This window comes from Dama dama, chromosome 19, assembly GCF_033118175.1.
Source record: "Dama dama isolate Ldn47 chromosome 19, ASM3311817v1, whole genome shotgun sequence".
In the NCBI taxonomy this organism is placed as follows: domain Eukaryota; kingdom Metazoa; phylum Chordata; class Mammalia; order Artiodactyla; family Cervidae; genus Dama; species Dama dama.
In genome coordinates, this window is record NC_083699.1 from 36,152,021 (window position 1) to 36,176,033 (window position 24,013).

Genomic DNA, 24,013 nt, shown 5'->3' on the forward strand with positions numbered 1-24,013 from the left:
GAGGTAAAACTGTCATTATAACGCAGACGACAAGCTACTATATATATCAACAGAAAATCCTAAAGACTCCACACAAAAACTACTAGAACTGATAAATGAATTCAGTTAAGGTAGCAGGACACAAGATTAACATACAGAAATCAGTTGCCTTTTTTACACTAACAATGAAATGTCAGATACTGTAAACAAACAATGCCCTTTAAAATCACATAAAAAATAATAAAAACCTCACCAAAGGAGGTGAAAGATATATGGTCAGAACTACAAAATATTAATAAAGGGAATTAAAGATGACACAAAGAAATGGAAAGATATCCCATGCTCTAGGCTTGGAATAATTAATACTATTTAAATGGCTATACTACCTAAAACAACCTACAGATTTAATGAGATCCCTATCACATTACCCATGACATTTTTCACAGAACTAGAACAAATAATCCTAAAATTTACATGGAACCATAAAAGACAGAATTGCCAAAGCAATCCTGAGGAAAAAGAACAAAGCAGGAGACGTAATCCTTCCAGACTTCAGACAATACTACAAAGCCACAGTAATCAAAACAGTGTGGTAGTACTGGCCCAAAAACAGACATACAGCTCAATGGAACAAAACAGAGAGGTGGGGGGTGGTACCCACACACCAATTAATCTTCAACAAAGGAAGCTAGAATATAAAATAGGAAATAGCCTCTTTAGCAAGCGGTGCTGGCAAAGTTGCAGAGCTGCATGTAAGTCAATGAAATTAGAACACACCTTTACACCATGCACAAAAATAAACTCAAAATGGCTTACAGACTTAAATGTAAGATATGATACCATAAAACTCCCAGATCATAGGCAGAACATTCCCTCACATAAATCACACCAATGTTTTCTTAGGTCAGACTCTCAGGGCAATAGAAATAAAAACAAAAATAAGCAAATGGGATCTAATCAAGCTTAAAAGCTTCTGCACAGCAAAGGGCACCATAAACATAAAAAGACAATCTACAGAATGGGAGAAACTATTTGTAAATGATGTGATGGACAAGGGCTTAATTTCCAAAATATACAAACAGTTCATACAATATCAAAAAAACAAACAACCCAATTGAAAAATGGGCAGAAGTCCTAAATAGACATTTTTCCAAAGGAGAAATACACAAGGCCAATAGACACATGAAAACATGCTCAACACTGCTAATTATTAGAGAAATACAAATCAAAACTATAATAAAGTAACGTTTCACACTGGTCAGAATGGCTATCACTAAAAAGTCTACAGATAAAAAAATGCTAGAGAGGGTGTGGAGATGAGAATGTAGACTGGTGCAGCCACTATGGAAACCAGTATGAAGATCACTCAAAAAAAGCTAGAGTTGTAATATGATCCAGCAATCCTACTTCTGCGCACCCAGACAACACTATAATTCAAAAAGATATATGCATTACCATGTACATAGCAGCACTATTTAAATAGCCAAGACATGAAAGCGACCTAAATGTCTACTGACAGATGAATGGATAAAGAAGATGTGGTACATATGGATAGTGGAGCATTACTCACCCGTAAAAAAGAATGAATAATGCCATTTTTCAGCAACAAGGATGGACCTAAAGATTATCATACTAGGCAAAGTGAGAAAAAGACAAATACCATATGACATCACTAACATGTGGAATCTAAAATACAACACAAATCAACATTACCTATGAAATATAACCAGGCTCACAGATATAAAGAACAGACTTGTGGTTGCCAAGTGGGTAAGAGGTAGGGCAGGGAAGGAGTAAGAGTTTGGGATTAGCAGAGAAACTATTATATATAGGATGGATAAACAACAAGATCATACTGTATAGCAAAGGGAAGTATACTCAATATTCTGTGACAAACCATAATGGAAAAGAATATGTAAAAGTATATATGTATAACTGAATCACTTAGGTCTACAGAAGAAGTTAACACATTGTAAATCAACTATACTTCAATCAAATTTTTAAAAATTAAAAAAAACTATTCACAACTCCAAGGGAAAAAAATTCAAACATTTTTACATATGCTACTTCCTACAATAAATACTTCACTGATCTTTTCCATCTCAAGACAAAGGGTATATTTAGTAGCAAACAAACTTTTGAAAATCAGAAAATTAGAAAAGCTTCCTGCCAATAACTATTTAGAAATTCCATTTTTAAAAAAGATTCAGAACATGCAAGGCTCTAACAAAATCCTCAACAAAATCTAGTCAATATTTTTGCTCCCTTGTGCCCATGTTAATTGACAAATATTCTTTAGCAATCTTCATCTTTCAAAGGCAATAAGGCCAGTACTTTTTATTTTCTATCACAATTCTGTCAATAGTATTTTTTTCTCCACATTTCTCATTAAATATACTATATACTGGAGAAGGCAATGGCACCCCACTCCAGTACTCTTGCCTGGAAAATCCCATGGACAGAGGAGCCTGGTAGGCTGCAGTCCATAGGGTAGAGAAGAGTCGGACACGACTGAGCGACTTCACTTTCACTTTTTACTTTCATGCATTGGAGAAGGAAATGGCAACCCACTCCAGGGTTCTTGCCTGGAGAATCCCAGGGACGGGGGAGCCTGGTGGGCTGCCGTCTATGGGGTCGCACAGAGTCAGACACGACTGAAGCAACTTAGCAGCAGCAGCAGCATACTATATACCTGATGACTTGGTTTTCTTTCATTTTAACCAAAAAAGAATAAAAGTATTGGGGCATGATAATTACATCCTGCGGTGACTCGACAGGATTTTGATGACTGAACAGAAACCAACACTTCCACCTTATGCTTCCTACTATGCTAAAAGCTCTCTAAACATTTGCATTGCGAGTCAGAAATAGGTATGTTATCACAACTTTATATTGAGAAACAGGTTCAGAGAGGTAAAGTAATAAGTCCCAGAAATCACAAATGAGTGGCAGAGCTGGGATTCAAACCCAGTCTAATTCCAAATGCCATGCTACCACACTCTATTCATCTCAGACTTCACTTTCTTGTCTGTAAAATGGGAATAACATTTGTCTGAGGGCACATCAAAATGCTTTCCCAGATCCCTGAACTAATGAGAAAAGTACTCCCACCTACAGAACCTCTAATGTCCTCTAAAGACAACTCAGCCCTTTCAGTGTTTATTTGATGTGTGTAATGTTTGCTCCCCAACTAAACTAAATTTGAAGTCAAAGTATATGTCTGATTCATCCAATTGGTCTTCACAAAACAGGTACTTAGTTGACAAATGAGGTACAGAACAGATTTGAGATATATAAATTATATTGGCACCAAATTTTATATAGAAAACATTCCACAAAGAAAAAAGGGTAGAGGGCTAAAGTTAAAGTATAAAGGTCACAGGACAAGATACCGGCCTCATTAGGAAAATTAAGTAGACACAAATCTGAGGAACTGACAAATTGTGGCATGAGTATTTTACATAAGGGTGCTTTTCTGAAATTAAACATTTGTAGAGTTTCTTTAAACATGACATTTCTATTTGAAAACATTTAACTGCATTAGTATTTATGCACAATTAAATGTGTAGTCTTTAAAGACATATGTAAAGATTTCCACATGTCTAGAAATTTGCCATTAAATGCAAAAGAAAACAGACTTATAATTTTTACAAAATCATCTGGAACATAACTGAGACCAGGAAACTGTGATCTTGCTCACTGGATGCATTCCCAGTCTCCAGCAAGTACAGTGCCTAGTAGTCCAACCTGCATAGCACACAAGTACTGATAAAGAAGAGGATACAGTACCAGATTCAAATCTCTATTTAGAATTTTTCAATGCTAGACGAGGCTCTCTGGTTTATGGGGATTGGATACCCACTATTTTGACTACTCCTCATGATATGTACTCTGTGCCAGTTAAGTATATATAGATGACTAAAAGCTACAGCCTGAAATTTATAAGGCTTTACAAATGTATACATTCTATATTAGACTCAGATTAGTTAGTAGTATTAATATTAATTTCCTGCTTTGATAGTTGTACTGTGGTTTTGTAGTTAATAACAGGGTTAAGGGTAGTATGAACCTTCATACTAATTTTGCAACTTTCATGTACATCTAAAATTATTTCAAAATGAAGTGAAAAATTTTAACTAGAAATACTTACTGCACCAAGTGATGGTCCATATCTTCCTGTGGCAACTTTACACACATAACTGACAAAATTGGAAATAACACCTAAGAAATAAATCACATTTCACTAATTTCAGTGAGGTATAAAAATGGCTTCCATTTCTGACCTCCACCCCATGAAGTCCAACAGTTGGGTTTCTTCCCCAGTCAAGGTGCAGGCATAAATACTTATCCTGCCTATCACTTCGGATATATTATAGGGAAAGCAAAGTCTGACCCACTGCATCACTTACTAAGTAACACAGGGTCATTCACTCTACCTCTTAATTTTCATTTTCCTCATCTACACTGTATGAAGAAAGACTATGGCCCAAACTCACCAACTGTCTGGGAATTCTCTGGATTACACATTATACACTAAATCAGAATCTCTGGAGTGGGACCAGGGAGTCTGTATTTTACCCAGCTTGCCAAAAGAATGTGCTGCAGATCTAGACTAGATGACTTTTTAGGTCCCTTTGGCACCAATGTCATCTGACCTTGAGTGTGGCTAATTTCGAAAAACAACTTTCTGTGGAGCAGGAATTAATGGCACTTGAAATAGACTCTTTGTAATTACAACAACATTAGTGCTCAGGGGAAAGAACTACACACACAAGCCAAAGATATTACTCAGCTTCTGTTTTGAGGGACTAGATGCACATGAGTAATTTTTTTTGTTTGTCTGTTTCAACTGTCATTTTATTGTTAACCTGGCTGAACTAATTACAAATTTTAACTATAACTTTGACAGTTTTTAGCCAGGTACCAAATTTTATTCAAAGAAACTGCTTATTTAAAAGTGATCACAGGACAACTCAAAATGTACAGCAAGATGGATTAGAGAAAGATCTTACTGGCCAACAGATTGTTTTAATTCTCTCATTATATCAGACTCAAAACTTTTCATTTATAGTAAACTGTAACTTCAGTAGATAGCAATATAGAAAGATTTTATCACATTGACTAGTTTCCATTTAGTCAGTTAACTGTTTCTAGCTGTCTTAATGGGGATAGATGTGTTTATAGAACTGGCTGAGCTTGAGCCTTCTTTGCGAGCAGCTTTAGATCTGCAATGCACTTGGCGATTGTTTCCTTCTCCTGCTGTGCAGAGATGCTCTGCACCACATGCTTCTCCACCCAGTTTATCATGTGCTCTTGTTCCTTCTGACGCATCATATTCTGCACAGAGATGTGGTAGTCCAGGCGATTCTTTACCTCCCTGTATACTCTAGCAGCCGTTCCCGGTAAGTAACCTCCAACGCCATAGCAATGTTATTCCTTTGGACATCAAAAAGGTAATGGCGTTTTTGAACCAGTGCCTGCTGTGACTTCTCCATATCAATAGCATCCTGGATTTGTTTGATGGACGCCTGTTTCACCTCTTCCAGTTGGGCAATTTTTTGCTCATTGAGTTTATCAGCAAATTCCCCAACAGAGGCACCATATTTTTTAACCACGTAGACAAGGAACCCTATTGTTGATATGGCAGAAAAGGTCTCTGGAGTTATCACATATATTTCTTTGGAGAGTAAATATAAGATAAGCCCGGTTCCAAGCACATAGGGTCCTGTTACACCAGTTTTAGGATAAAGGAACTGGAAGAACTCCTCAGGGATCAGCCCAAAACGAACTTTTCCGCCATGTTCAGGAAGAGGTGGTACAGGGGCAAGACTTGGCTGCCCTGTGTGCAAGATCCTCGCTGCCTGCAATGCCCCTGGACCGAGGAGGTCTGCGTTCTTCAGAGAGGGGGCTGCTGCGGCAGCGGCAGAAAGTACTACCCGGGACAGCATTCTCAGGTAGCGTCCACACAGCAATCTACCCGCCACAGTGACCCCGCACATGAGTAATTAACAATGATTAAGTACCCACTTTGGACCTTGTGGCAGATGCTTCTATCTTCATCCCTTCTACAACCCTATGTCATGAGAGTGAGTACCATTACCCTCAGAGAGGTACAGTCTTTCCTGCAACATTACACAGCTGGTAGCAGAAATAGGATCTGAACCTAGGTCTTCCATCTCCAAGTTGAGTGCCTTTTCACTACACGTAACTGGCAGATATACTGTTTTTAAATGAAAGAATTTTAGGAATGAAAGGATTTTAGGAATGAATTTTTATACTTTACAGCTTTAAGTACATTTTGCAAACAAAATACATTTTTTTTGCGACAGTTCAGTTCAGTTGCTCAGTCATGTCTGACTCTTTGTGATCCCATGAGCTACAGTACACCAGGCCTCCCTGTCCATCACCAACTCCGGGAGTTTACCCAAACTCACGTCCGTTGAGTTGGTGATGCTATCCAACCATCTCATCCTCTGTCGACCCCTTCTCCTCCTGCCTTCGATCTTTCCCAACATCAGGGTCTTTTCAAATGAGTCAGCTCTTCGCATCAGGTGGCCAAAATACTGGAGTTTCAGCTTTAACATCAGTCCTTCCAATGAACACACAGGACCAATTTCCCTTAGGATGGACTGGCTGATCTCCTTGCAGTCCAAGGGACTCTCAACAGTCTTCTCTAACACCACCGTTCAAAAGCGTCAATTCTGTGCTCAGTCCTCTTTATAGTCCAACTCTCACATCCATATATGACCACTGGAAAAACCATAGCCTTGACTAGACAGACCTTTGTTGGCAAAGTAATGTCTCTGCTTTTTAATATGCTGTCTAGGTTGATCATAACTTTCCAAGGAGTAAGCGTCTTTTAATTTCATGGCTGCAATCATCATCTGCAGTGATTTTGGAGCCCAAAAAATAAAGTCAGCCACTGTTTCCCTATCTATTTGCCATGAAGTGATGGGACCAGATGCCATGAGCTTAGTTTTCTGAATGTTGAGCTTTAAGCCAACTTTTTCACTCTCCCCTTTCACTTTCATCAAGAGGCTCTTTAGTTCTTCTTCACTTTCTGCCATAAGGGTGGTGTCTGTCATCTGCATATGTGAGGTTATTGATATTTCTCCCGGCAATCTTGATTCCAGCTTGTGCTTCCTCCAGCCCAGCATTTCTCATGATGTACTCTGCATATAAATTAAATAAGCAGGGTGACAATATACAGCCTTGACATACTCCTTTTCCTATTTGGAAGCAGTCTATTGTTCCATGTCCAGTTCTAACTGTTGTTTCCTGACCTGCATACAGGTTTCTCAAGAGGCAGGTCAGGTGGTCTGGTATTCCCATCTCTTTCAGAATTTTCCACAGTTAATTGTGATCCACACAGTCAAAGGCTTTGGCACAGTCAATAAAGCAGAAATAGATGTTTTTCTGGAACTCTCTCGCTTTTTTGATGATCCAGTGGATGTCGGCAATTTGATCTCTGGTTCCTCTGCCTTTTCTAAAACCAGCTTGAACATCTGGAAGTCCACGGTTTTTTGACGAGATCGGGCACGTTCAGGGTGGTATGGCCATAGACTCACAGTTTTTTGAGACAAGCAAACTTTAATCAACCAACTGCCAATTTAGCAGCATTTAGGAACCTGGAATCCTGAGTTATCATTTTCAAGCTGAGATAAGGAAATGCTGCTAAGTCCAGAATGACTAGAGTGGTTCCATGCTAATGTATGCTTGCAACAAAATGAACGAACTCATTCTTGACAATTTTACTGGAGAGCTCTAATCAAAAGCTTTCTGGAAACTGAACACACTTTGGAAATGAGTGTAAAGTTATTTAACAAAGACCCACATGATTAAGGCAGCCGAGAAGTCTGGGAACCACTCATCTATAAAATGGTGGGCCGGAGCTAAAGAAACCAAGGCCTTGGGAAACAAAAATCACATGCTTAAGTACTACACCAGCTTGTATCCTTCTCTATATATACAATCTGAGAAACAAATATGCACTTAGGGTTACTGTATATAGAATGTGGCTATAATCATTCCCTTTGTTCCTTCTCCAGATAGATGAGAGCACTTAAACTCTGGACAGCCCCAAGATGAAAGCTGATTACCTGCAGATAAGTATACTGCCATGAACTGCTCCTGACCCAGAATGTTCACTATGCTGGAGGAGAAGCTCCACAAGACATACATATTGGCTGCCATGTGAAACAAGGAGAAATGACTGAACGTTGACAGCAACATTGGAGAACAAAGGACCTCTATAAGAGAAAGAAAACGTCCTGTAATTGTGCACACATAGCCAGGAAAAATGATCCATTTTAGACTTTTTTCATTATCATTATGAAAAAAACATGCACAACAAACCAGAGCCAGTTAAAAGACTGGATAAGATGGTTTAAGATAGCATTTTTCAAAGTGGTACAAAGCTACCTTAAATCTCTTTTCTATAGCAACCAATAAAAATTCTCAGGTAAAAAAAAAAAATTCTCAGGTCAACAAAAGCAACTATGGAAAAAGTTAGCTAGAAAAAATAATTAGTAAATTATTTAAATCACAGAAATAAAACTGTATATAATAGTCTCTTTAAAGAGTAAACTTGTAGTGATCACTGATCTTAAGTCATTAAAAAATTTTTATGGAAATCTACTATGTGCAAGGTACATTTTAGGTGCCTGGATACAGCTATAAGAGAAATGAGATTCCTGTCTGCTACAAGCTTATAGCCTGTCCTCCAGATTTTGCTTATAACTACTGACAAGTTAGTCATCTTCCTTATAGCACTTCAATTACCATAAAGCATATTTCCTTCATATTACCTCTACCTCAAAATAAAAATCACACAAGTTAGACTTACTTGAGGCTGGATTGGATGTGAAGTATCTGATCATTGTCCGCTGCAGAGAAGGTACTCTCCACAAACAAAATACAAAAACATTTGCAGCTATGATACCTACAAAATAAACATTTCTAATTTAGGAAATTAAAAACAAAGAAAGTCTAATCAAAAGTCCACATGAATAAGATTTTCTATACCACATTAAAGAGTATCACAAAAAAAAAAGTATTACATACTTGGGAGAGGGGGTAAGTTAAGAAAAGTAAGTGAAATCAATGTTTTTGAGTATCAAAACTGTCATGGGTTGGTAAAATCAGAAAATTCCTGTAAAACTGCAAATGCTCTAGGAGCTACCTTCCTTCACTCAGCTCCATATTTTACTTCTCAATAAATAATCAGATCTGTAATTACTGTTTGAAAACAGCCAAGTCAAAGACAGAATAATGTACAGAATTAGGTTCTTTGGCCAAGAGTAAAAAAGTTAGAAAACATCACTCCTTTCTCCAAAGGGAATGGTATGCTTCTTTAACTTTTGACAGCTTTCGGAAACACCTATGAATCATCTGTGTAGGGACTTCCCTGGTGGCCCAGTGGTTCAGACTCTGCATTTCCACCACAGGGGATGCAGGTTCAATTCCTAGTCCGGGAACTAAGATTCCACATACTGCTCAACACAGCCCAAGAATAAGTTAAAAAAAAAAGATCATCCATATAGACGAAGATCTACAGGTCTGATAAAAATACTCATTATTTAAGAATTCAGGAATAGTTTGGAAGAATTTTGCAATTGCTTTTGAAAATGTGTTTACATGTGGGAGTCAGGTGACTGTTTCATTTTTCTGCAAGAACTGAAGTTGCCAGAACTACCACTAAATTAAGTAAGCTTATTGACAAAATAGTTAAATAGTTAAAAAGTCTATTAACTAGTAGGTTTATGACACAATAGTTAATTCTAGGGAAGAACTAAGTTAATAAGAACTGCAAACTTTAAAAAATGCATTAATTTTAGGTACCACAACTCCTTACACATAGTAGGCACACATCAACTTGAATTAAAGAAATTTAAACATGTATTCATTCCTCCAATCTCTTTAAGTAACAAGTAACTAGCCCTTTCAACTTCTTCAATGATAAGGACCAATTCTAGCAACATTCTGCTAAGCCAGAATTTCTAATCTAGTGCTCTTTCTACTAGACAGAGACATGGATAGCCAAGGGGATTTCTTTTGACCTTGGTCGCTCTAGGACTTCAGACACCAAAGAGCTCCTTAACCAGGAAACAGTATAGGCTGGTCCCTAGAAGCAAGTCAGCAGGAAAGGAGGTGACAATCCTCTGAAGAAGCAGTGCACACTGTCTAAAGTTAGGGGTAAAGAAAACTAGCAGGACGGACTCTGTCCTGCTTACACTATAACCTGGGCAAGAGGCCTAACATCTCAGCCTCAGTTTTCTCTTCTGTTAAAAAAAAAAAAAAAAAACTACCTCAAAGAAAGATGACTAGATGAGAAAATATGATTAAATGTAGTGATCACACAGTGATAACTCAAAAAGTGAAAATTACGGTATAAAGGGAATAGCCTTTTTAGGTCTGAATCCTAAAGGTATGCCCTTAGAAGGTTTGTGGCCTGTGGCATTTCATGGCCTTCACTTCAGTTTCCTCATTGTAAAGTGAGAATAAAACTTGCTACACATCATAAAGGTACGTGTGTGTGTATGTGTCACTCAGTCATAACTGACTCTTTGTGACCACATGGACTATAGCCCGCCAGGCTCCTTTGACCATAGAATTCTCCAGACATGAATACTGGAGTAGGTAGCCATTCCCTTCTCCTGGGGATCTTCCCAACCCAGGGATCGAACCTGGGTCTCCTGCATTGTAGGTGGATTCTATACCATCTGAGCCACCAGGGAAGCCCCATAGTACATACATCTAGTATGTAGATGTGCCAGGAAAATGGTTCCCTCCCCCTCCTTTTCCTTTTAGAGGTAGAAGTGTTTAAGGTCTCTGTTTGTATCTCCATCTAGGAAAAGGGTTACTTGCCTCCTCCTAACTCAGTCATGCCTAGGACTAGCTTGGCACTACTGATTTGGAAAGGTTGCTGATGCCTCAGTGCCTACCTTTGCCAAAAGTGATGCACTTGATTTTATCAGCAAGAATATGGGATAAAGACCTCCCAAACTTCTCTCCTTCATAAAAGCAGTGAAAAAGTTGGCCAAAAAAAAAAAATGTTAGAATCAACTTTTTCAGAACTCTGGCAACTGGCCAAAGGCCTGCAGCAATCCAGCATTTATTTTTTGTTTTTTAAGAAAAATGGATGAAACTCAGTAAGAATAGTGAGCTTTGAGGCATTTTAATTTGCTCTAGTCACAGGCCTCACTTTTCAGATATAAGTTACATGAAAACAATCCACTTTCCCAGTGCTGCCAGGCAACCACCAGAGACTGCAGAATGGAGCTGAATCTCTTCTAAAGCCTTGTTCCCAAAGAACTATCATTATCTGACCTATCTGATAATAATTTCTTAGAAGACCCCACTAGCAAGGATGTCTGTATTTGATCTGACTGGGAGCTCAAGTGCAAAACTCATTCCCCAGGAGGAATCTGTCAAAAGCAATTATAGGCAAGTGTTTAAGTCCCAGCTGGCTGAGGTGATGGATAATATAGACTAAACAAAAATCTTAAAAGGAAAATATTATTAATGAGATATTCACAGGTGCTTACAAAACCTCACATATTCCTGGGATCTAGAAAGTCACAAGAATAAAAAAACAATAGACTTCAAGATGGTATTTGTTACTAGAGACAAAGAATGATATTACATAACGACAAAAGGGTAAAAAAAAAAAAAAACTCGATATCCACAAAGACAATATGACAATTATAAACATACACGCTCCTAACAATAGAAACCCAAAATAAATGAAGTAAAATTTGACAAAACTTAAGGGAAAAATAAATGACTCAATAATAGTTGGGAAACTTCAATACTTCATTTCGTGACAATGGATAGAATTAGATGATCAGCAAGGATGTAGAAGATTTGAATACTATAAATCAACCTGACCTAACATACATCTATAGAATATACCACTCAAGAGAATACACATCCTTCTGAGGCACACATGGAGCATTATCCAGGATAGACCGTATGTTCAGCCACAAAACAAGTCTCAATAAATTTTCAAACTGAAAACTTCAAAACTGAAATTATAAAAGTATGTTCTCTGACAACAATGGAATAAAATTACAAGTCAATAATCCATTTGTAAAATTAAAAAATATGTGGAATGTAAGAGGGAGGTCCTCCCCTTTTAACGTTTCTAAAGGAATGTTTACTAAAAAGGGGTGTCAACGCTTCCTGTTTCTAAGTGCGTATTCATGGTAAATAACAAGAGGAAGACTTGGGTTCTCTGTTGGCATGTTAGGCACAGAGAGGGATGCTTGACAGCATGCTAACTGAAGCCAGAGCAAGTATGTCTCCATCAGGTTATCAGGAACTCTTCAGCAGAAAGCTGAGGCCTTAACTGATTAGTGATTGATCACACTGGATTTGGTTATAAGACGGAAGTGCTGGCTGGGTTAAGCATCCAAAGAAAAGAATGAAGCAGACTAATTTGTTAACCTAGGTTTCTGAATTTGAAACAGAGCTTCTCGTCACTCAGGTACAATTTTGTGATGATATTTTTGCCCGTTTTTTTTTTTTTTTTTTGTATTGCTCTTAAGAGTCTTTTCTCAGCATATTATTCTGCTCTTGACTCTGTCCTCCTTGGGGCACTTCAGTTCTGCATGCTACCCCTGGGATCTCTACTGTTGCTATGTGAATGACAAGATGTAAGTGACTATTATAGTAAATGCTCTTTGTAAAAAAAAATTTTTTTATGCTTCTAAAAATGTATACATTTTATGGGTTTCCCAGGTGGCCTAGTGGTAAGAACCTACCTGCCAGTACAGGTAAACTTAAGAGACCAGGGTTCAATCCCTGGATCGAGAAGATTTCCTGGAGGAGAGCATGGCAACCCACTCCAGTATTCTTGCCTAGAGAATCCGATGGACAGAGGAGCCTGGCAGGCTGCAGTCCACAGGGTCACATAGAATCAAACATAACTGAAGCAACCTAGCACACACACACATACATTCTATAGTCCAGCTATCAATTTGATATTTTGCTGTCAAGTATGTTTTTCAACCTATATTTATCCATCCTATTAATAAATGCTAATGATTAAAAAAAATGTGAAAACCACACACTCTTAAATAACCAATAAATAGATCAAAGAAAAAATTACAAGGAAAAATAGGAAGTACTTTGAAATGAATGAAAAAAAAAAAATAGAACATACCTGCCATGAACTAAATTGTGTCCCCCTAAGATTCATATGTTGAAGACCTAATCCTTAACAGGATTGTATCTGGGGATGGGACCTTAGGAGGTAGTTAGAGGTGGGGCCTTCATGATGGGATTAATGTTCTTATTAGAGAGATACAAGAGAGCATGCTCTTGCTGTATCTGCCATATGGAGACACAGGTGCTCTTGCTCTCTCTACCTGCCATATGAAGACGTAGCAAGAAGGTGGCAGTCTGTAAGCTAAGAAAGATCTCACCAGAAACTGACCATGCTGGACTTCGAACCCCAGAATTATGAGAAAATTAATTTCTGTTGCTTAAGCCACCTGGTCTATGGTGTAATATTTTGTTACGGCAGATCATGCTCAGCCAATACTAAAACTTAGAGGATAGAGCAGAAACAGGGCTGTGAATGCCCACACTAAAAAAGACCTCAAAGCAATAACCTAAGCTTCCACTTTAACAAACTAGGAGAAAAAAAAGAATAAAGTAAACACAAGCAAGTAAAAGGAAGGAAATAATAAAGAGTTTGGATGAAGCAGAGACTAGAAACCTAGAGAAAAATCAATGAAACTGAAAGCTGGTTCTTTGACATCATCAATTGACAAAACTAGCTAGACTGACAAAGAAAAAAAGATTCAAAATCCCCCAAATCAGGAAAGAAAGCAGAATGCTACTACTGACCTTACAGAAATAAAAAGGATTCTAAGAATACTATGAACAATAGCATATCAACAAATGAGAATAACTTAGATGAAACTGACAAATTCCCAGAAAGACAAAGCATTGAAACTGACTCAAGAAGAAAGAGAAAATCTGAATAGGCCTTTATAAGAAGTAAAGAGATTGAATTATTAACAACAATCAAAAAATTCACATAAATAAAAGCCCAGAGGCCTCCCTGCTGGCTCAGCGGTAAAGAATCTGCCTGCCAATGCAGGGAACACAGGTCCGATCCCTGGTCCGGGAGAATCCCACATGCTGTGGAGCAACTAGGCCCATGCACCACAACTACCGAGCCTGTGCTCTCGGACCCAGGAGCTGCAACTGCTGAAGTCTGCACACCCAGAGCCCTTGCTCCACAAGAGAAGCCACCACAATGAGAAGCCCACATACCCCAACGAGGAGTAGCCCCTGCTCACTGCAACTAGAGAAAAAGCCCACACAGCAATGAGGACCCAGCACAGTCATAAATAAATAAATAAATTTTTTTTAAAGGAAAAAAGAAAAGCCCAAGACCAGATGACTTAACTGGTATGTTACATTCCAAGAGCTGCTATAATAAATTACTACAAACTAGATGGCTTAAAACAATAAAAATGTATTCTCCTACAGTTCTGGAGGACAGAATTGTCAACTGGGTCATGCTTCCTCATGAAGAATCTAGGAAAGATTCTTTCCTTCTTCCTAGGTTCTGATGGTTCTTGGCATTTCTTGGCTTATAGCAGCACCTCTCCAATCTCTGGCTCCCTCACTTCACAGGCCCTTTTTTTCTATTGGTGTCTTTCTGTTCTCTTCGCTTATTATAAGGACATAAGTCATTGGATTCAGGGCGTACCTTAATCTAGTATGATCTCACTAACTATTTCAATTAAGATAACACTGAGTTTCTGGGTTATTCTATTTCAAATAATACTCTGAGTTTCTGGGTGGATATTACATTGACATCAAAACCAGACAAAGACATCACAAGAAAACTATCAATATCCATTATGAACACAGACAGAAAATCTTCAAGAAAATACTGTCATATCAAATTCAGCAGAATATAAGAAATTATAAACCATGCCCAAGTGAAACTTTTACAAGAATGCAAAACTGGTTCAACATACTGTAATCAATATAATATTCCATGTTAACAACATGGGAAGACTCACAATTCCCAGTCTAAAAACTTAAAATACAAAGCTACAGTAATCAAGACAGTATGTCCAAAGGATATGCATATTGACCAGTGGAACAGAATGAAAGTCCAGAAGTACATCCATACATCTATGTCAACTGCCTTGTTTTTTTTAATTGTGGTCCCAGACAATTCAATGGGAAAAGAATAGCCTTTTTAATGACAAAGGAAGCAAGACTACACAGTGCTGAAAAGATAGTTTCTTATGTAAAAAAAAAAAAAGAAGAAGAAATTAGATCATTTTTGAATTCCATACACAAAAATAAAGACTCAAATGGAATAAAGACCTAAATGTGAGACTGGAGCAATATCTTTTTCAACCCATCTCCCAGGATAATGGAAATAAAAATAACCAAATGGGACCTACTTAAACTCAAAAGCTTTTACAAAGCAAAGGAAACAATAAAATGAAAAGACAACCCACAGATTGGGAGAAAATACTTGCAAGCCATGTGACTGACAAGGGATTAGTCTAAAATTTATACTTGATCTTAGCCAAAAGGCCGAGAAGCGATCTCTAAAATTTATAAACAGTTCATGATGCTTCATAGCATCAAAACAACCCAGTCAAAATATGGGCAGAAGACCTAAATAGACATTTCTCCAAAGAAAACACAGAGATGACCAAGAGGCACATGAAAAGATGTTCAACATCACTAATTACCAGAGAAATGCAAATCAAAACTTCAATGAGATATCCCCTCACACCAGTCAAAATGGCTATCATAAAAAATCTACAAACAAATGCTGGAGAGGGTATGGAGAGAAGAGAATACTCTTACACTTGGTGGAAATGTAAACTGGTACAGCTCCTATGGAGAATAGTATGGAGTTTCTTTAAAAACTGAAAACAGACCCTGCAATCCCACTCCTGGGCATATATCTGGAGAAAAACATGAGCTGAAAGGATATGTGAATCCCAGTGTTCACTGTAGCACTGTTTACAATAACCAAGACAGGGAAGTAACCTAAATGTTCATCCACAGAGAAATGGATAAAGAAGATGTGGTACACATATACAATGGAATATTACTCAGCCACTGAAAAGAATAAAATAATGACATTTGCAGCAACATGGATGGACCTTGAAATTGTCATAGTGAATGAAGTCAATCAGACAAAGAAAGAGAAATATCATATTATGTCCTTTATATGTGGAACCTAAAAATAAATAATACAAATGAACTTACCAGCAGACTTAAGGACTTAGAGAACAAACTTATGGTTGGGAGGAAGGAAGAGGCGAAGGGACAGTTAAGGAATTTGGGTTGGACATGTACACACTGCTATATTTAAAATGGATAACCAACAAGGACATACTGTATGGCACATGGAACTCTGCTCAATGTTATGTGGTGGCTTATATGTATAACATGAGTCCCTTGGCTATTCATCTGAAACTATCACGACATTGTTAATCAACTATCCCCCAACATAAAATAAAAAATTTAAAAAAGAAAAAAGAACAGTCTTTTTAACAAATGGTGCTGAAGCAAGTAGCTATCCACCAGGAAAAGAATGAATTTGGACACCTTCCTCAAACTGAATACAAACTATAATTCAAAGTGAATCAAAAACCTAAATGCTATAAAACTCTTAGAAAAGGTGGAAATTTTTGTGACCATGGATTAGGCCACAGTTTCCTTGACATAACACTTAAAGCACAATAAAATAAGAAATGAATAAAATGGACTTCATTAAAAGTTTGTGCTGCAAGGAACACTATTAAAGCAATGACAATGCACAGAATAGGAAAAATACTTGCAAATTATACATCTAAAAAAGATCTAATATCCAAAAAATATAAAGAAATCTTACAGCTCAACAAAAAGACAATTCAAAAAATGAACAAAGCAAGACTTCCCTGGCAGACCAGTGATGAGAACTCCACGATTCCACTGCAGGGGGCAAGGGTTTGATCCCTGATCCAGAAACTAAGATCCCAGCATGGTCCAGCCAAAAAAAAAAAAAATCCTTACACAAGGATTTTTTTTTTAATTTGACTGTGCTTGGTCATAGTTGTGGCATGTGGGATCTAGTTCCCTAACCAGGAATTGAACCTGGACCCCCTGCGTTGGGAGTAGAGAGTCGAAGCCACTGGACCACCAGGGAAGTCCCTGGACAAAGGATTTAAACAGACATTTCTCTAAAGAATAAATGGACAATTGCATATGAAACGATGCTCGGCATTACTAGTCATTAGAGAAATGCAGTCAAAACAATGAGATATCACTTGCCATACATTAAGACGGCTGTTATTAAAAGAAAGAAAGAAGAAAAAAAAAAAAGAAAGAAAAGAGGAAACTAACAAGCATTGGCAAAGATAAGGTGAAACGAACTCTTGTACACTGTTGGTGAGAATATAAAATGGTGCAACTACTGTGAAAGTCAGCAGTTTCTCATAAAGTTAAACACAGAATTATCATATGATGCAGCAATTTCTTTCCTAAATATACATGCCAAAAGATACTAAGCAGGGACTAAAACACACTTACACATAAATGTTCTTAGCAGCATTATTCATGAGAAGACAAAAGGTGAAAACAAACCAATGTCCATCGACAGATGACTGGATAAATAAAATGTGGTGTTTCCATACAATGCAATCTTATTCAGCCTTAATACAATGGGAAAAAGTCTCAAGTGGTGTTGGGAACGCAGGACGGCAATGTGTAAATCAGTGAAGTTAGAGTACACCCTCTCATCATACACAAAAATTAACTCAAAATGGCTTAAAGTCTTAAACATAAGATACGACACCTTAAAACTCCTGCAAGAGATCACAGGCAAAACGTTCTGACATAAATTATACCAATGTTTTAAGTCAGTCTTCCAAGGCAACAACAATAAATAAAAACAAAAACAAACAAATGAGACCTAGTCAAACTTACAAGCTTTTACATAGCAAAGGAAACCATAAACAAAATGAAAAAAAAAACAATCTACAGAATGGGAGAAAACATCTGCAAACAATGCAACTGACAAGGGCTTAACTTCCAAAGAAATACAGATGGCCAACAGACACATGAAGAGAGGCTCAACACTGCTAATCACTAGAGAAATGCAAACCAAAACTATAAAAAAGTATCACTGCACACTGGTCAGAATGGTCATCATGCTGGAAAAGGTATGTGGAGAAAAGAGAATCCTCCTCCTATGCTGTTTGTGGGAATGTAAGATGTTGCGGCCACTGTGGAAAACAGTTATGGATGTTTCTCTGAAAACTAAGAATTACCATATGATCCAGCAATCCTACTCCTGGGCATATATCCCAGACATACCTCAAAAAAGATACATGCACCCCTATATTCATAGCAGCACTTATTTACAATAGCCAAGATATGAAAAAAACTTAGATGTTCATCAACAGATGAATGGATAAAGATGTGGTGCATATATACAATGGAATACTACTCAGATATAAAATATGAAACACTATTTATAGCAACATGGATGCAACTAGAGATCATCAAACTAAGCAAAGTTAGAAAGAGAAAGACAAATATGATGTATCACTTACATGTGGAATCTAAAATATGACGCAAATGAACCTGTTAGGTAGTTACAATAGGGAAAAGGAGTCCAGAATGGCAGTGGCTAAAAGACCTGGAAGGGAAAAGCCCGCGAAAATAGAACAAAGGAAGGTCCGAGGACTGGAGTGAGAACCTCAGGTAAAACAAACAGAACTCCTGGCTGGCCCAATTTACATAGGACAGGCCCAGGGAGAGAGAAACATATAAAAAGAGGAGCCAAAGCTCTCTTCTCTCTCTCTCCCGTGCGCTAGGGCATCCTTCTCTTCGCGTCTTTGGGTCGACATGCCCTCATGTCTCGAAGATGGATTTTCCTGCTATTATCTAAATAAAATAGAGCTGTAACACTGAGCTGTAACACTGATTTATCTAAGAGCTGTAACACAGTCCGTTCGAGACCTGAGAGCTATAACACAGTCTGTCCAAGACCCGAGAGCTGTGACACGCCAAGGGGGTTTAATGTCCGTCACTCCAAATCTTTGTTGTGACGAGACAAAAACCGAGGAGCATACACTCACCTGACAAACCTATTGAGGGCTTCCCTGATGACTCAGAAGGTAAAGAAACTGCCTGCAATGTGGGAGACCCAGGTTCAACCCCTGGGTAAGGAAGATCCTTTGCAGAAGGGCATGGCAACTCACTCCAGTGTTCTTGCCTGGAGAATTCTATAGACAGAGGAGCCTGGCTGGGCTACAACCCATGAGACTGCAAAGAGTCGGACATGACTGAACAACACACACACACACGAAACAGAAACAGACTCACAAACATAGAGAACAGACTTGTGGTTCCCAAGCAGGAGGAAGCTAGAGGAGGGATGGTGGGCTGGGAGGTTGGGGTTAGCAGATGTAAGCTTTAGTATACAGAAGGGATAAACAACAACATCCTACTGTATATATAGCACAGAGAACTGTATTCAATATTCTACAATAAACTATAATGGAAAAGAGTATTTTAAAAATGAAATGTATGTGTATAGATATATATATAACTGAATCACTTTGCTGTACAGCAGAAATTAACACAGCATTGTAAATCAACTAGTTTTTTTTTAATTGAAAAAAAAAAACAACATTCAGCATTAAAAAAGAATGAAATTTTGATATTTGCTAAAATGTGAATGAACCTGGAAACCAGTGTGCTAAACAGAAGCCATACATAAAAACATACTTTATAATTCCACTATATGAAATATAGGCAAACTCATAGAGACAGAAAGTAGAATGGTGGTTACCAAAGGCTAAGGGGTAGAGCAACAGGAAGTTATTGTTTAATAGGTACAGAATTTCTGTTTGGGATGATGAAAAGTTCCAGAAATGGATAGTGATGATGGTTGCACAACACTGAATGCAGTTAATACCAATGAATTATACACTTTATGGCTAAAATGATAGATTGTATGTTTTGTATATTTTATCACAATAAAAAAATACCAAAAAAACTGCAGTTGCTCATAGAAAGACAAGTAATAACATATGGAATCCTTATACATTGCTAAGAGAATATAAAATGGTACACTCACTTTAGAAAACAACCTGGCAATTCTACAAAAAGAATACAGGGAAAAGTAGATATCCACACTTAAAAGAATGCATCTGGACTCTTACCTTACACCATCTTTTCATATGCTGGTTGGCCATTTGAAAGTCATCTTTGGATAAATGTTCAAATACTTTGCTCACTTTTTTACACCATATGCAAAAATTAACTAAAAATTGATTAGAGACCTAAAGCTACAACCAAAACTATAAAACTCCTCGAAGAGAATAGGGGGAAAGTTTCATAACATTAGATTTGGCAATGATTTCTTGGATATGACACGGAAAGCACAAACAAAAAAGCAAAAATAGACAGATGTGACAACAAACCTAAAAGCCTTTGTGCAAAGAACACGAATGAAAGGCAACCTACAGAATGAGAGAAAATATTTGCAAATCACATATCTGATAAAAGGTTAATATCTAGACCATATAAAGAACTCCTACAACTCAACAAAAGCCAAACTGATTAAAGTGAGAGAAGAGTTTGAACATTTATCCAAAGACGACATTCAAATGGCCAACCAGCATATGAAAAGACATGCAACACCATTAGAGAAATGGAAACCAAAGTCACAATAATGTGTCACCTCACACCCATTAGGATGGCACCCATTTAAAAAAAAAAAAACCATAAACAGAAATTTTCAAGTGCTGGCAAGGATGCAGAGAAATCAGAAACCTGGTACACTCTTGGTAGAATTGTAAAATGGTCCACTCAGTAAGGAAAATAATATGGAACTACCATATAATTTAGCAATCCCACTTCTGGGTATATATCCGAAAGAACTGAAAGCAGGGACACAAAGAGATCTGCACACCCACGTTCTTGGTAGCACTATTCACAAGAGTCAAGGGGTGGAAGCAAAAGGCCATCAAAGAACAAAAGGATAAACAAAATGTGGTGCATACACACACTGGAACAAATTATTCCAGCCTTTAAAAAAGGAAGTCCTGTCACATGTTACAACACGGATGACCTTTGAGTACATGTTAAGTGAAATAAACCAGTCAAAAAAGACAAGTACTGTATGACTCCACTTACATGAGGTATCTAAAGTAGTCAAATTATAGAAACAGAAAGTGGCATGATATTTACCAAGGGTTGGGGAAGGGGTATAAAGGGAAATCATTGTATAATGGGTACAGAGTGTCAGTTTCACAAAACAAAAAAGAGTTCTGGAGATGCTTCATAACAATGTGAACATACTTAACTCCACTGAACTGTACACTCAAAAATGGTTTAAATGGTGTATTTTATGTGGTTTTTTTTTTTTTTTTTTTACAATTTTTAAGAAGTTAAACAGAGTACCATATGACCCAACAATTTCACTTCCAGGTATACTCAAAGAGAAATGAAAACATATGTCCACACAAAACACATATATGAAAGTTCGGCAGCAGCATTATCATAATATGAAGCCAAAAAGTGGAAATAAATGTCCATCAACAGATGAATGAACAAAATGTGATATATGCATATAATGGAATATTATTTAGCCATAAAAAGAAGCACATACTGACACATGCCACTGTAAACGAACTCTGAAAACATTACACGTAAGTAAAAGAAGTGAAACATTATACATCAGTGAAAGCAGCAGCCACAAAATACCTCATATTATGTGATTCCATTTTTATGAAGTGTCCAGAACAGGCAAATCCACAGAGAAAGAAAGTGGCTGTCTAAGGATGAATGGAGGAGAGGAACAGGGAGAGACTTGCCACTGGCTATGGGGTATCTTTATGGGATAATGAAAATATTCTGGGCTTAGGTGATGGTGATAGTAGCACAAACTTGTGCATATAATAAAAACCACTGACTTGTGTTCAAGGTAATACCTGAACAACATGAGTTTAAACGTCACAGATCCACCTATATGAAGATTTTTTTCAACAATAAATACGATGTTACTACATGAGCTATGGTTGGTTGAATCCACGGATGGAGTGTTTGTGTCAGTTGCTCCAGTTGTGTTTGGCTCTTTGCAACCCCAGGGACTGTATGTAGCCCACCAGGCTCCTCTATCCATGGGACTCTCCAGGCAAGAATACTGCAGTGGGTAGACATTCCCTTCCCCAGGGGATTTCCCCTACCCAGGGATCAAACCCAGATCTCCTGTACCACAGGCAGATTCTTTATCATCTGAACCACCAGGGAAGTCCTCCACAGATGCAGAACATCCAACAAAATGCCATCTATAAGGTTATACCTAGATTTTTGACTCTGTGGAGGGTCAGCACCCTAACTTCTACATTGGTGTCCAAGGACGAACTGTGCTTTTATTTTTAATGATGAATTTAAAAAAGGATACACTGATTTGGGAAGCACTGCTTGGGGTTCAATGATTTCAAGTCTATCTTCCTCCTTAGCCAAGGAAGGGGATACAACCTCTTTCTCTATTTTCCTGAAAAAAGACTATCCCAGTGGAGTTCAGTAGCTAATTACAGCATCCCTTCTGTTTCTGAGATGGGCCAGTTCACCCCTCCATAGCTCTCCTATCTGACTGAAGCCAGACGTGGCCAGCCCAGACACTGACAAGCACATACATCCACAGCAGCCAAAGAACTGAGTTCCAGTAGTCCCTACCTCAGGTTCCCTGATAACCAGGCCTACAGGCACAAGCATCATTCTGTCGGCCTTACACAGTGGCTATAATTTCTCCTCCTGGAAAATATCCACAAAACAAATTAAGCACTGGTCCCACAGCATCCTGGAATCAGGGGAAATCCAAAGAGACTATCCATCTTCCATCTTCCTATGAAAGCAAGACTAACAACAACCTAAATATCCATTAATAGAAAACTTGTTACAATAGTATTCATTTGCATGGACTACCAAAGCACCATTCAAAAGACTGATCTGGGATGCTGGTAATTTCCATTTCTTGATCGAGGTGCTAGTTATGTAGATGTGCTCAGTTTGTGAAAATTAGTTGCACATCTGACATGTGCATGTTCTTCTGGGTACACTTCAATAAAACATTTTTTATTTTTTATTTTTTTTAATTGAGTAATAATATTTATAATACATATCTCACAGTGAAAATGTCAAATTTCACAAATATCACTAAGAGAGAAACAGCTTAATTAACAACTGGGCAAGTGGTATAAAAATAGCTCAATAAAATGTTTTTTAAAAGCATACAATAGATCTACTTGTATCAGTAAGGAACGTCCTTTTAAAATACTATGTGAAAAAAAAAAAAGATGTAACATGTATTACATGCTACTATTTATTGTTTAAGCCATAGTTAGATGTAAACATAAATGCGTATAAAACAGATGCTTTGGAAGAATACATAAGCAACTAAAAAGGCAATAGTTATGGATGGGGAATGGAACTGGAAGTCTATAGTGAGATTTATTTTTTATTTTACATATTCTTTAACACTATTCTAATGTTACCATGCACATTTATTCATTTCACAATGATAGACGCTTGCTGCCTTGGGACAATCTGCTGCAATCTGGGCTATGAATCAGCATCCAGACACCTGGGATCAGGGAAGGCTGTGTGGTTTATCAGAAAAGTAATGAGTGGAGGTTTGCTATAGCAGAAAGTGAAAGGACGTAATAAAAGCCATATTTTCTGAACTAAACAGTTTGTTTCCCATCTCCAGCCTTTCTAGCTGTGTGATCTCAGACATGTTACTTAACCTCTCTGAGCTTCAGTTACCCCATTTGAACAATGAGGACACTTCTACTTAAGATTAATAATAAGGGCTGACAATAATATGTGTATTTGCAAAGTACCTACTAACATGGTACTTGCAGCTTAGTTGGCACTCGAGCATTAATTTTGTTATCCTTTCCCCTAGAACTAAAACTAAAAAATAAACTAATCCTGGTATAAACAGAAGAGCAAAGAAGAAAAAAATAGACTTTAGAGG

General features: G+C 37.6%; 2 protein-coding genes across 2 annotated transcripts in view; both read right to left on the reverse strand.

The window, feature by feature from the left end:
- PARL (presenilin associated rhomboid like) overlaps window positions 1-24,013 on the reverse strand; it is a 55,614-nt gene that overhangs the window by 13,801 nt on the left and 17,800 nt on the right. The window contains exons 5-7 of the mRNA XM_061166685.1: window positions 8,825-8,920; window positions 8,079-8,228; window positions 4,130-4,200 (exon numbers count right to left, since the gene is read on the reverse strand). Coding sequence (XP_061022668.1) covers window positions 4,130-4,200; window positions 8,079-8,228; window positions 8,825-8,920 — 317 coding nt within the window. The remainder of the gene's footprint in view (window positions 1-4,129; window positions 4,201-8,078; window positions 8,229-8,824; window positions 8,921-24,013) is intronic.
- Window positions 4,806-5,996, reverse strand: LOC133073363 (ATP synthase F(0) complex subunit B1, mitochondrial-like). The gene is given in 2 exon segments (XM_061166686.1): window positions 4,806-5,369; window positions 5,372-5,996. Coding segments are annotated over 2 exon segments (819 nt in total). The 5' UTR covers window positions 5,979-5,996; the 3' UTR covers window positions 4,806-5,157.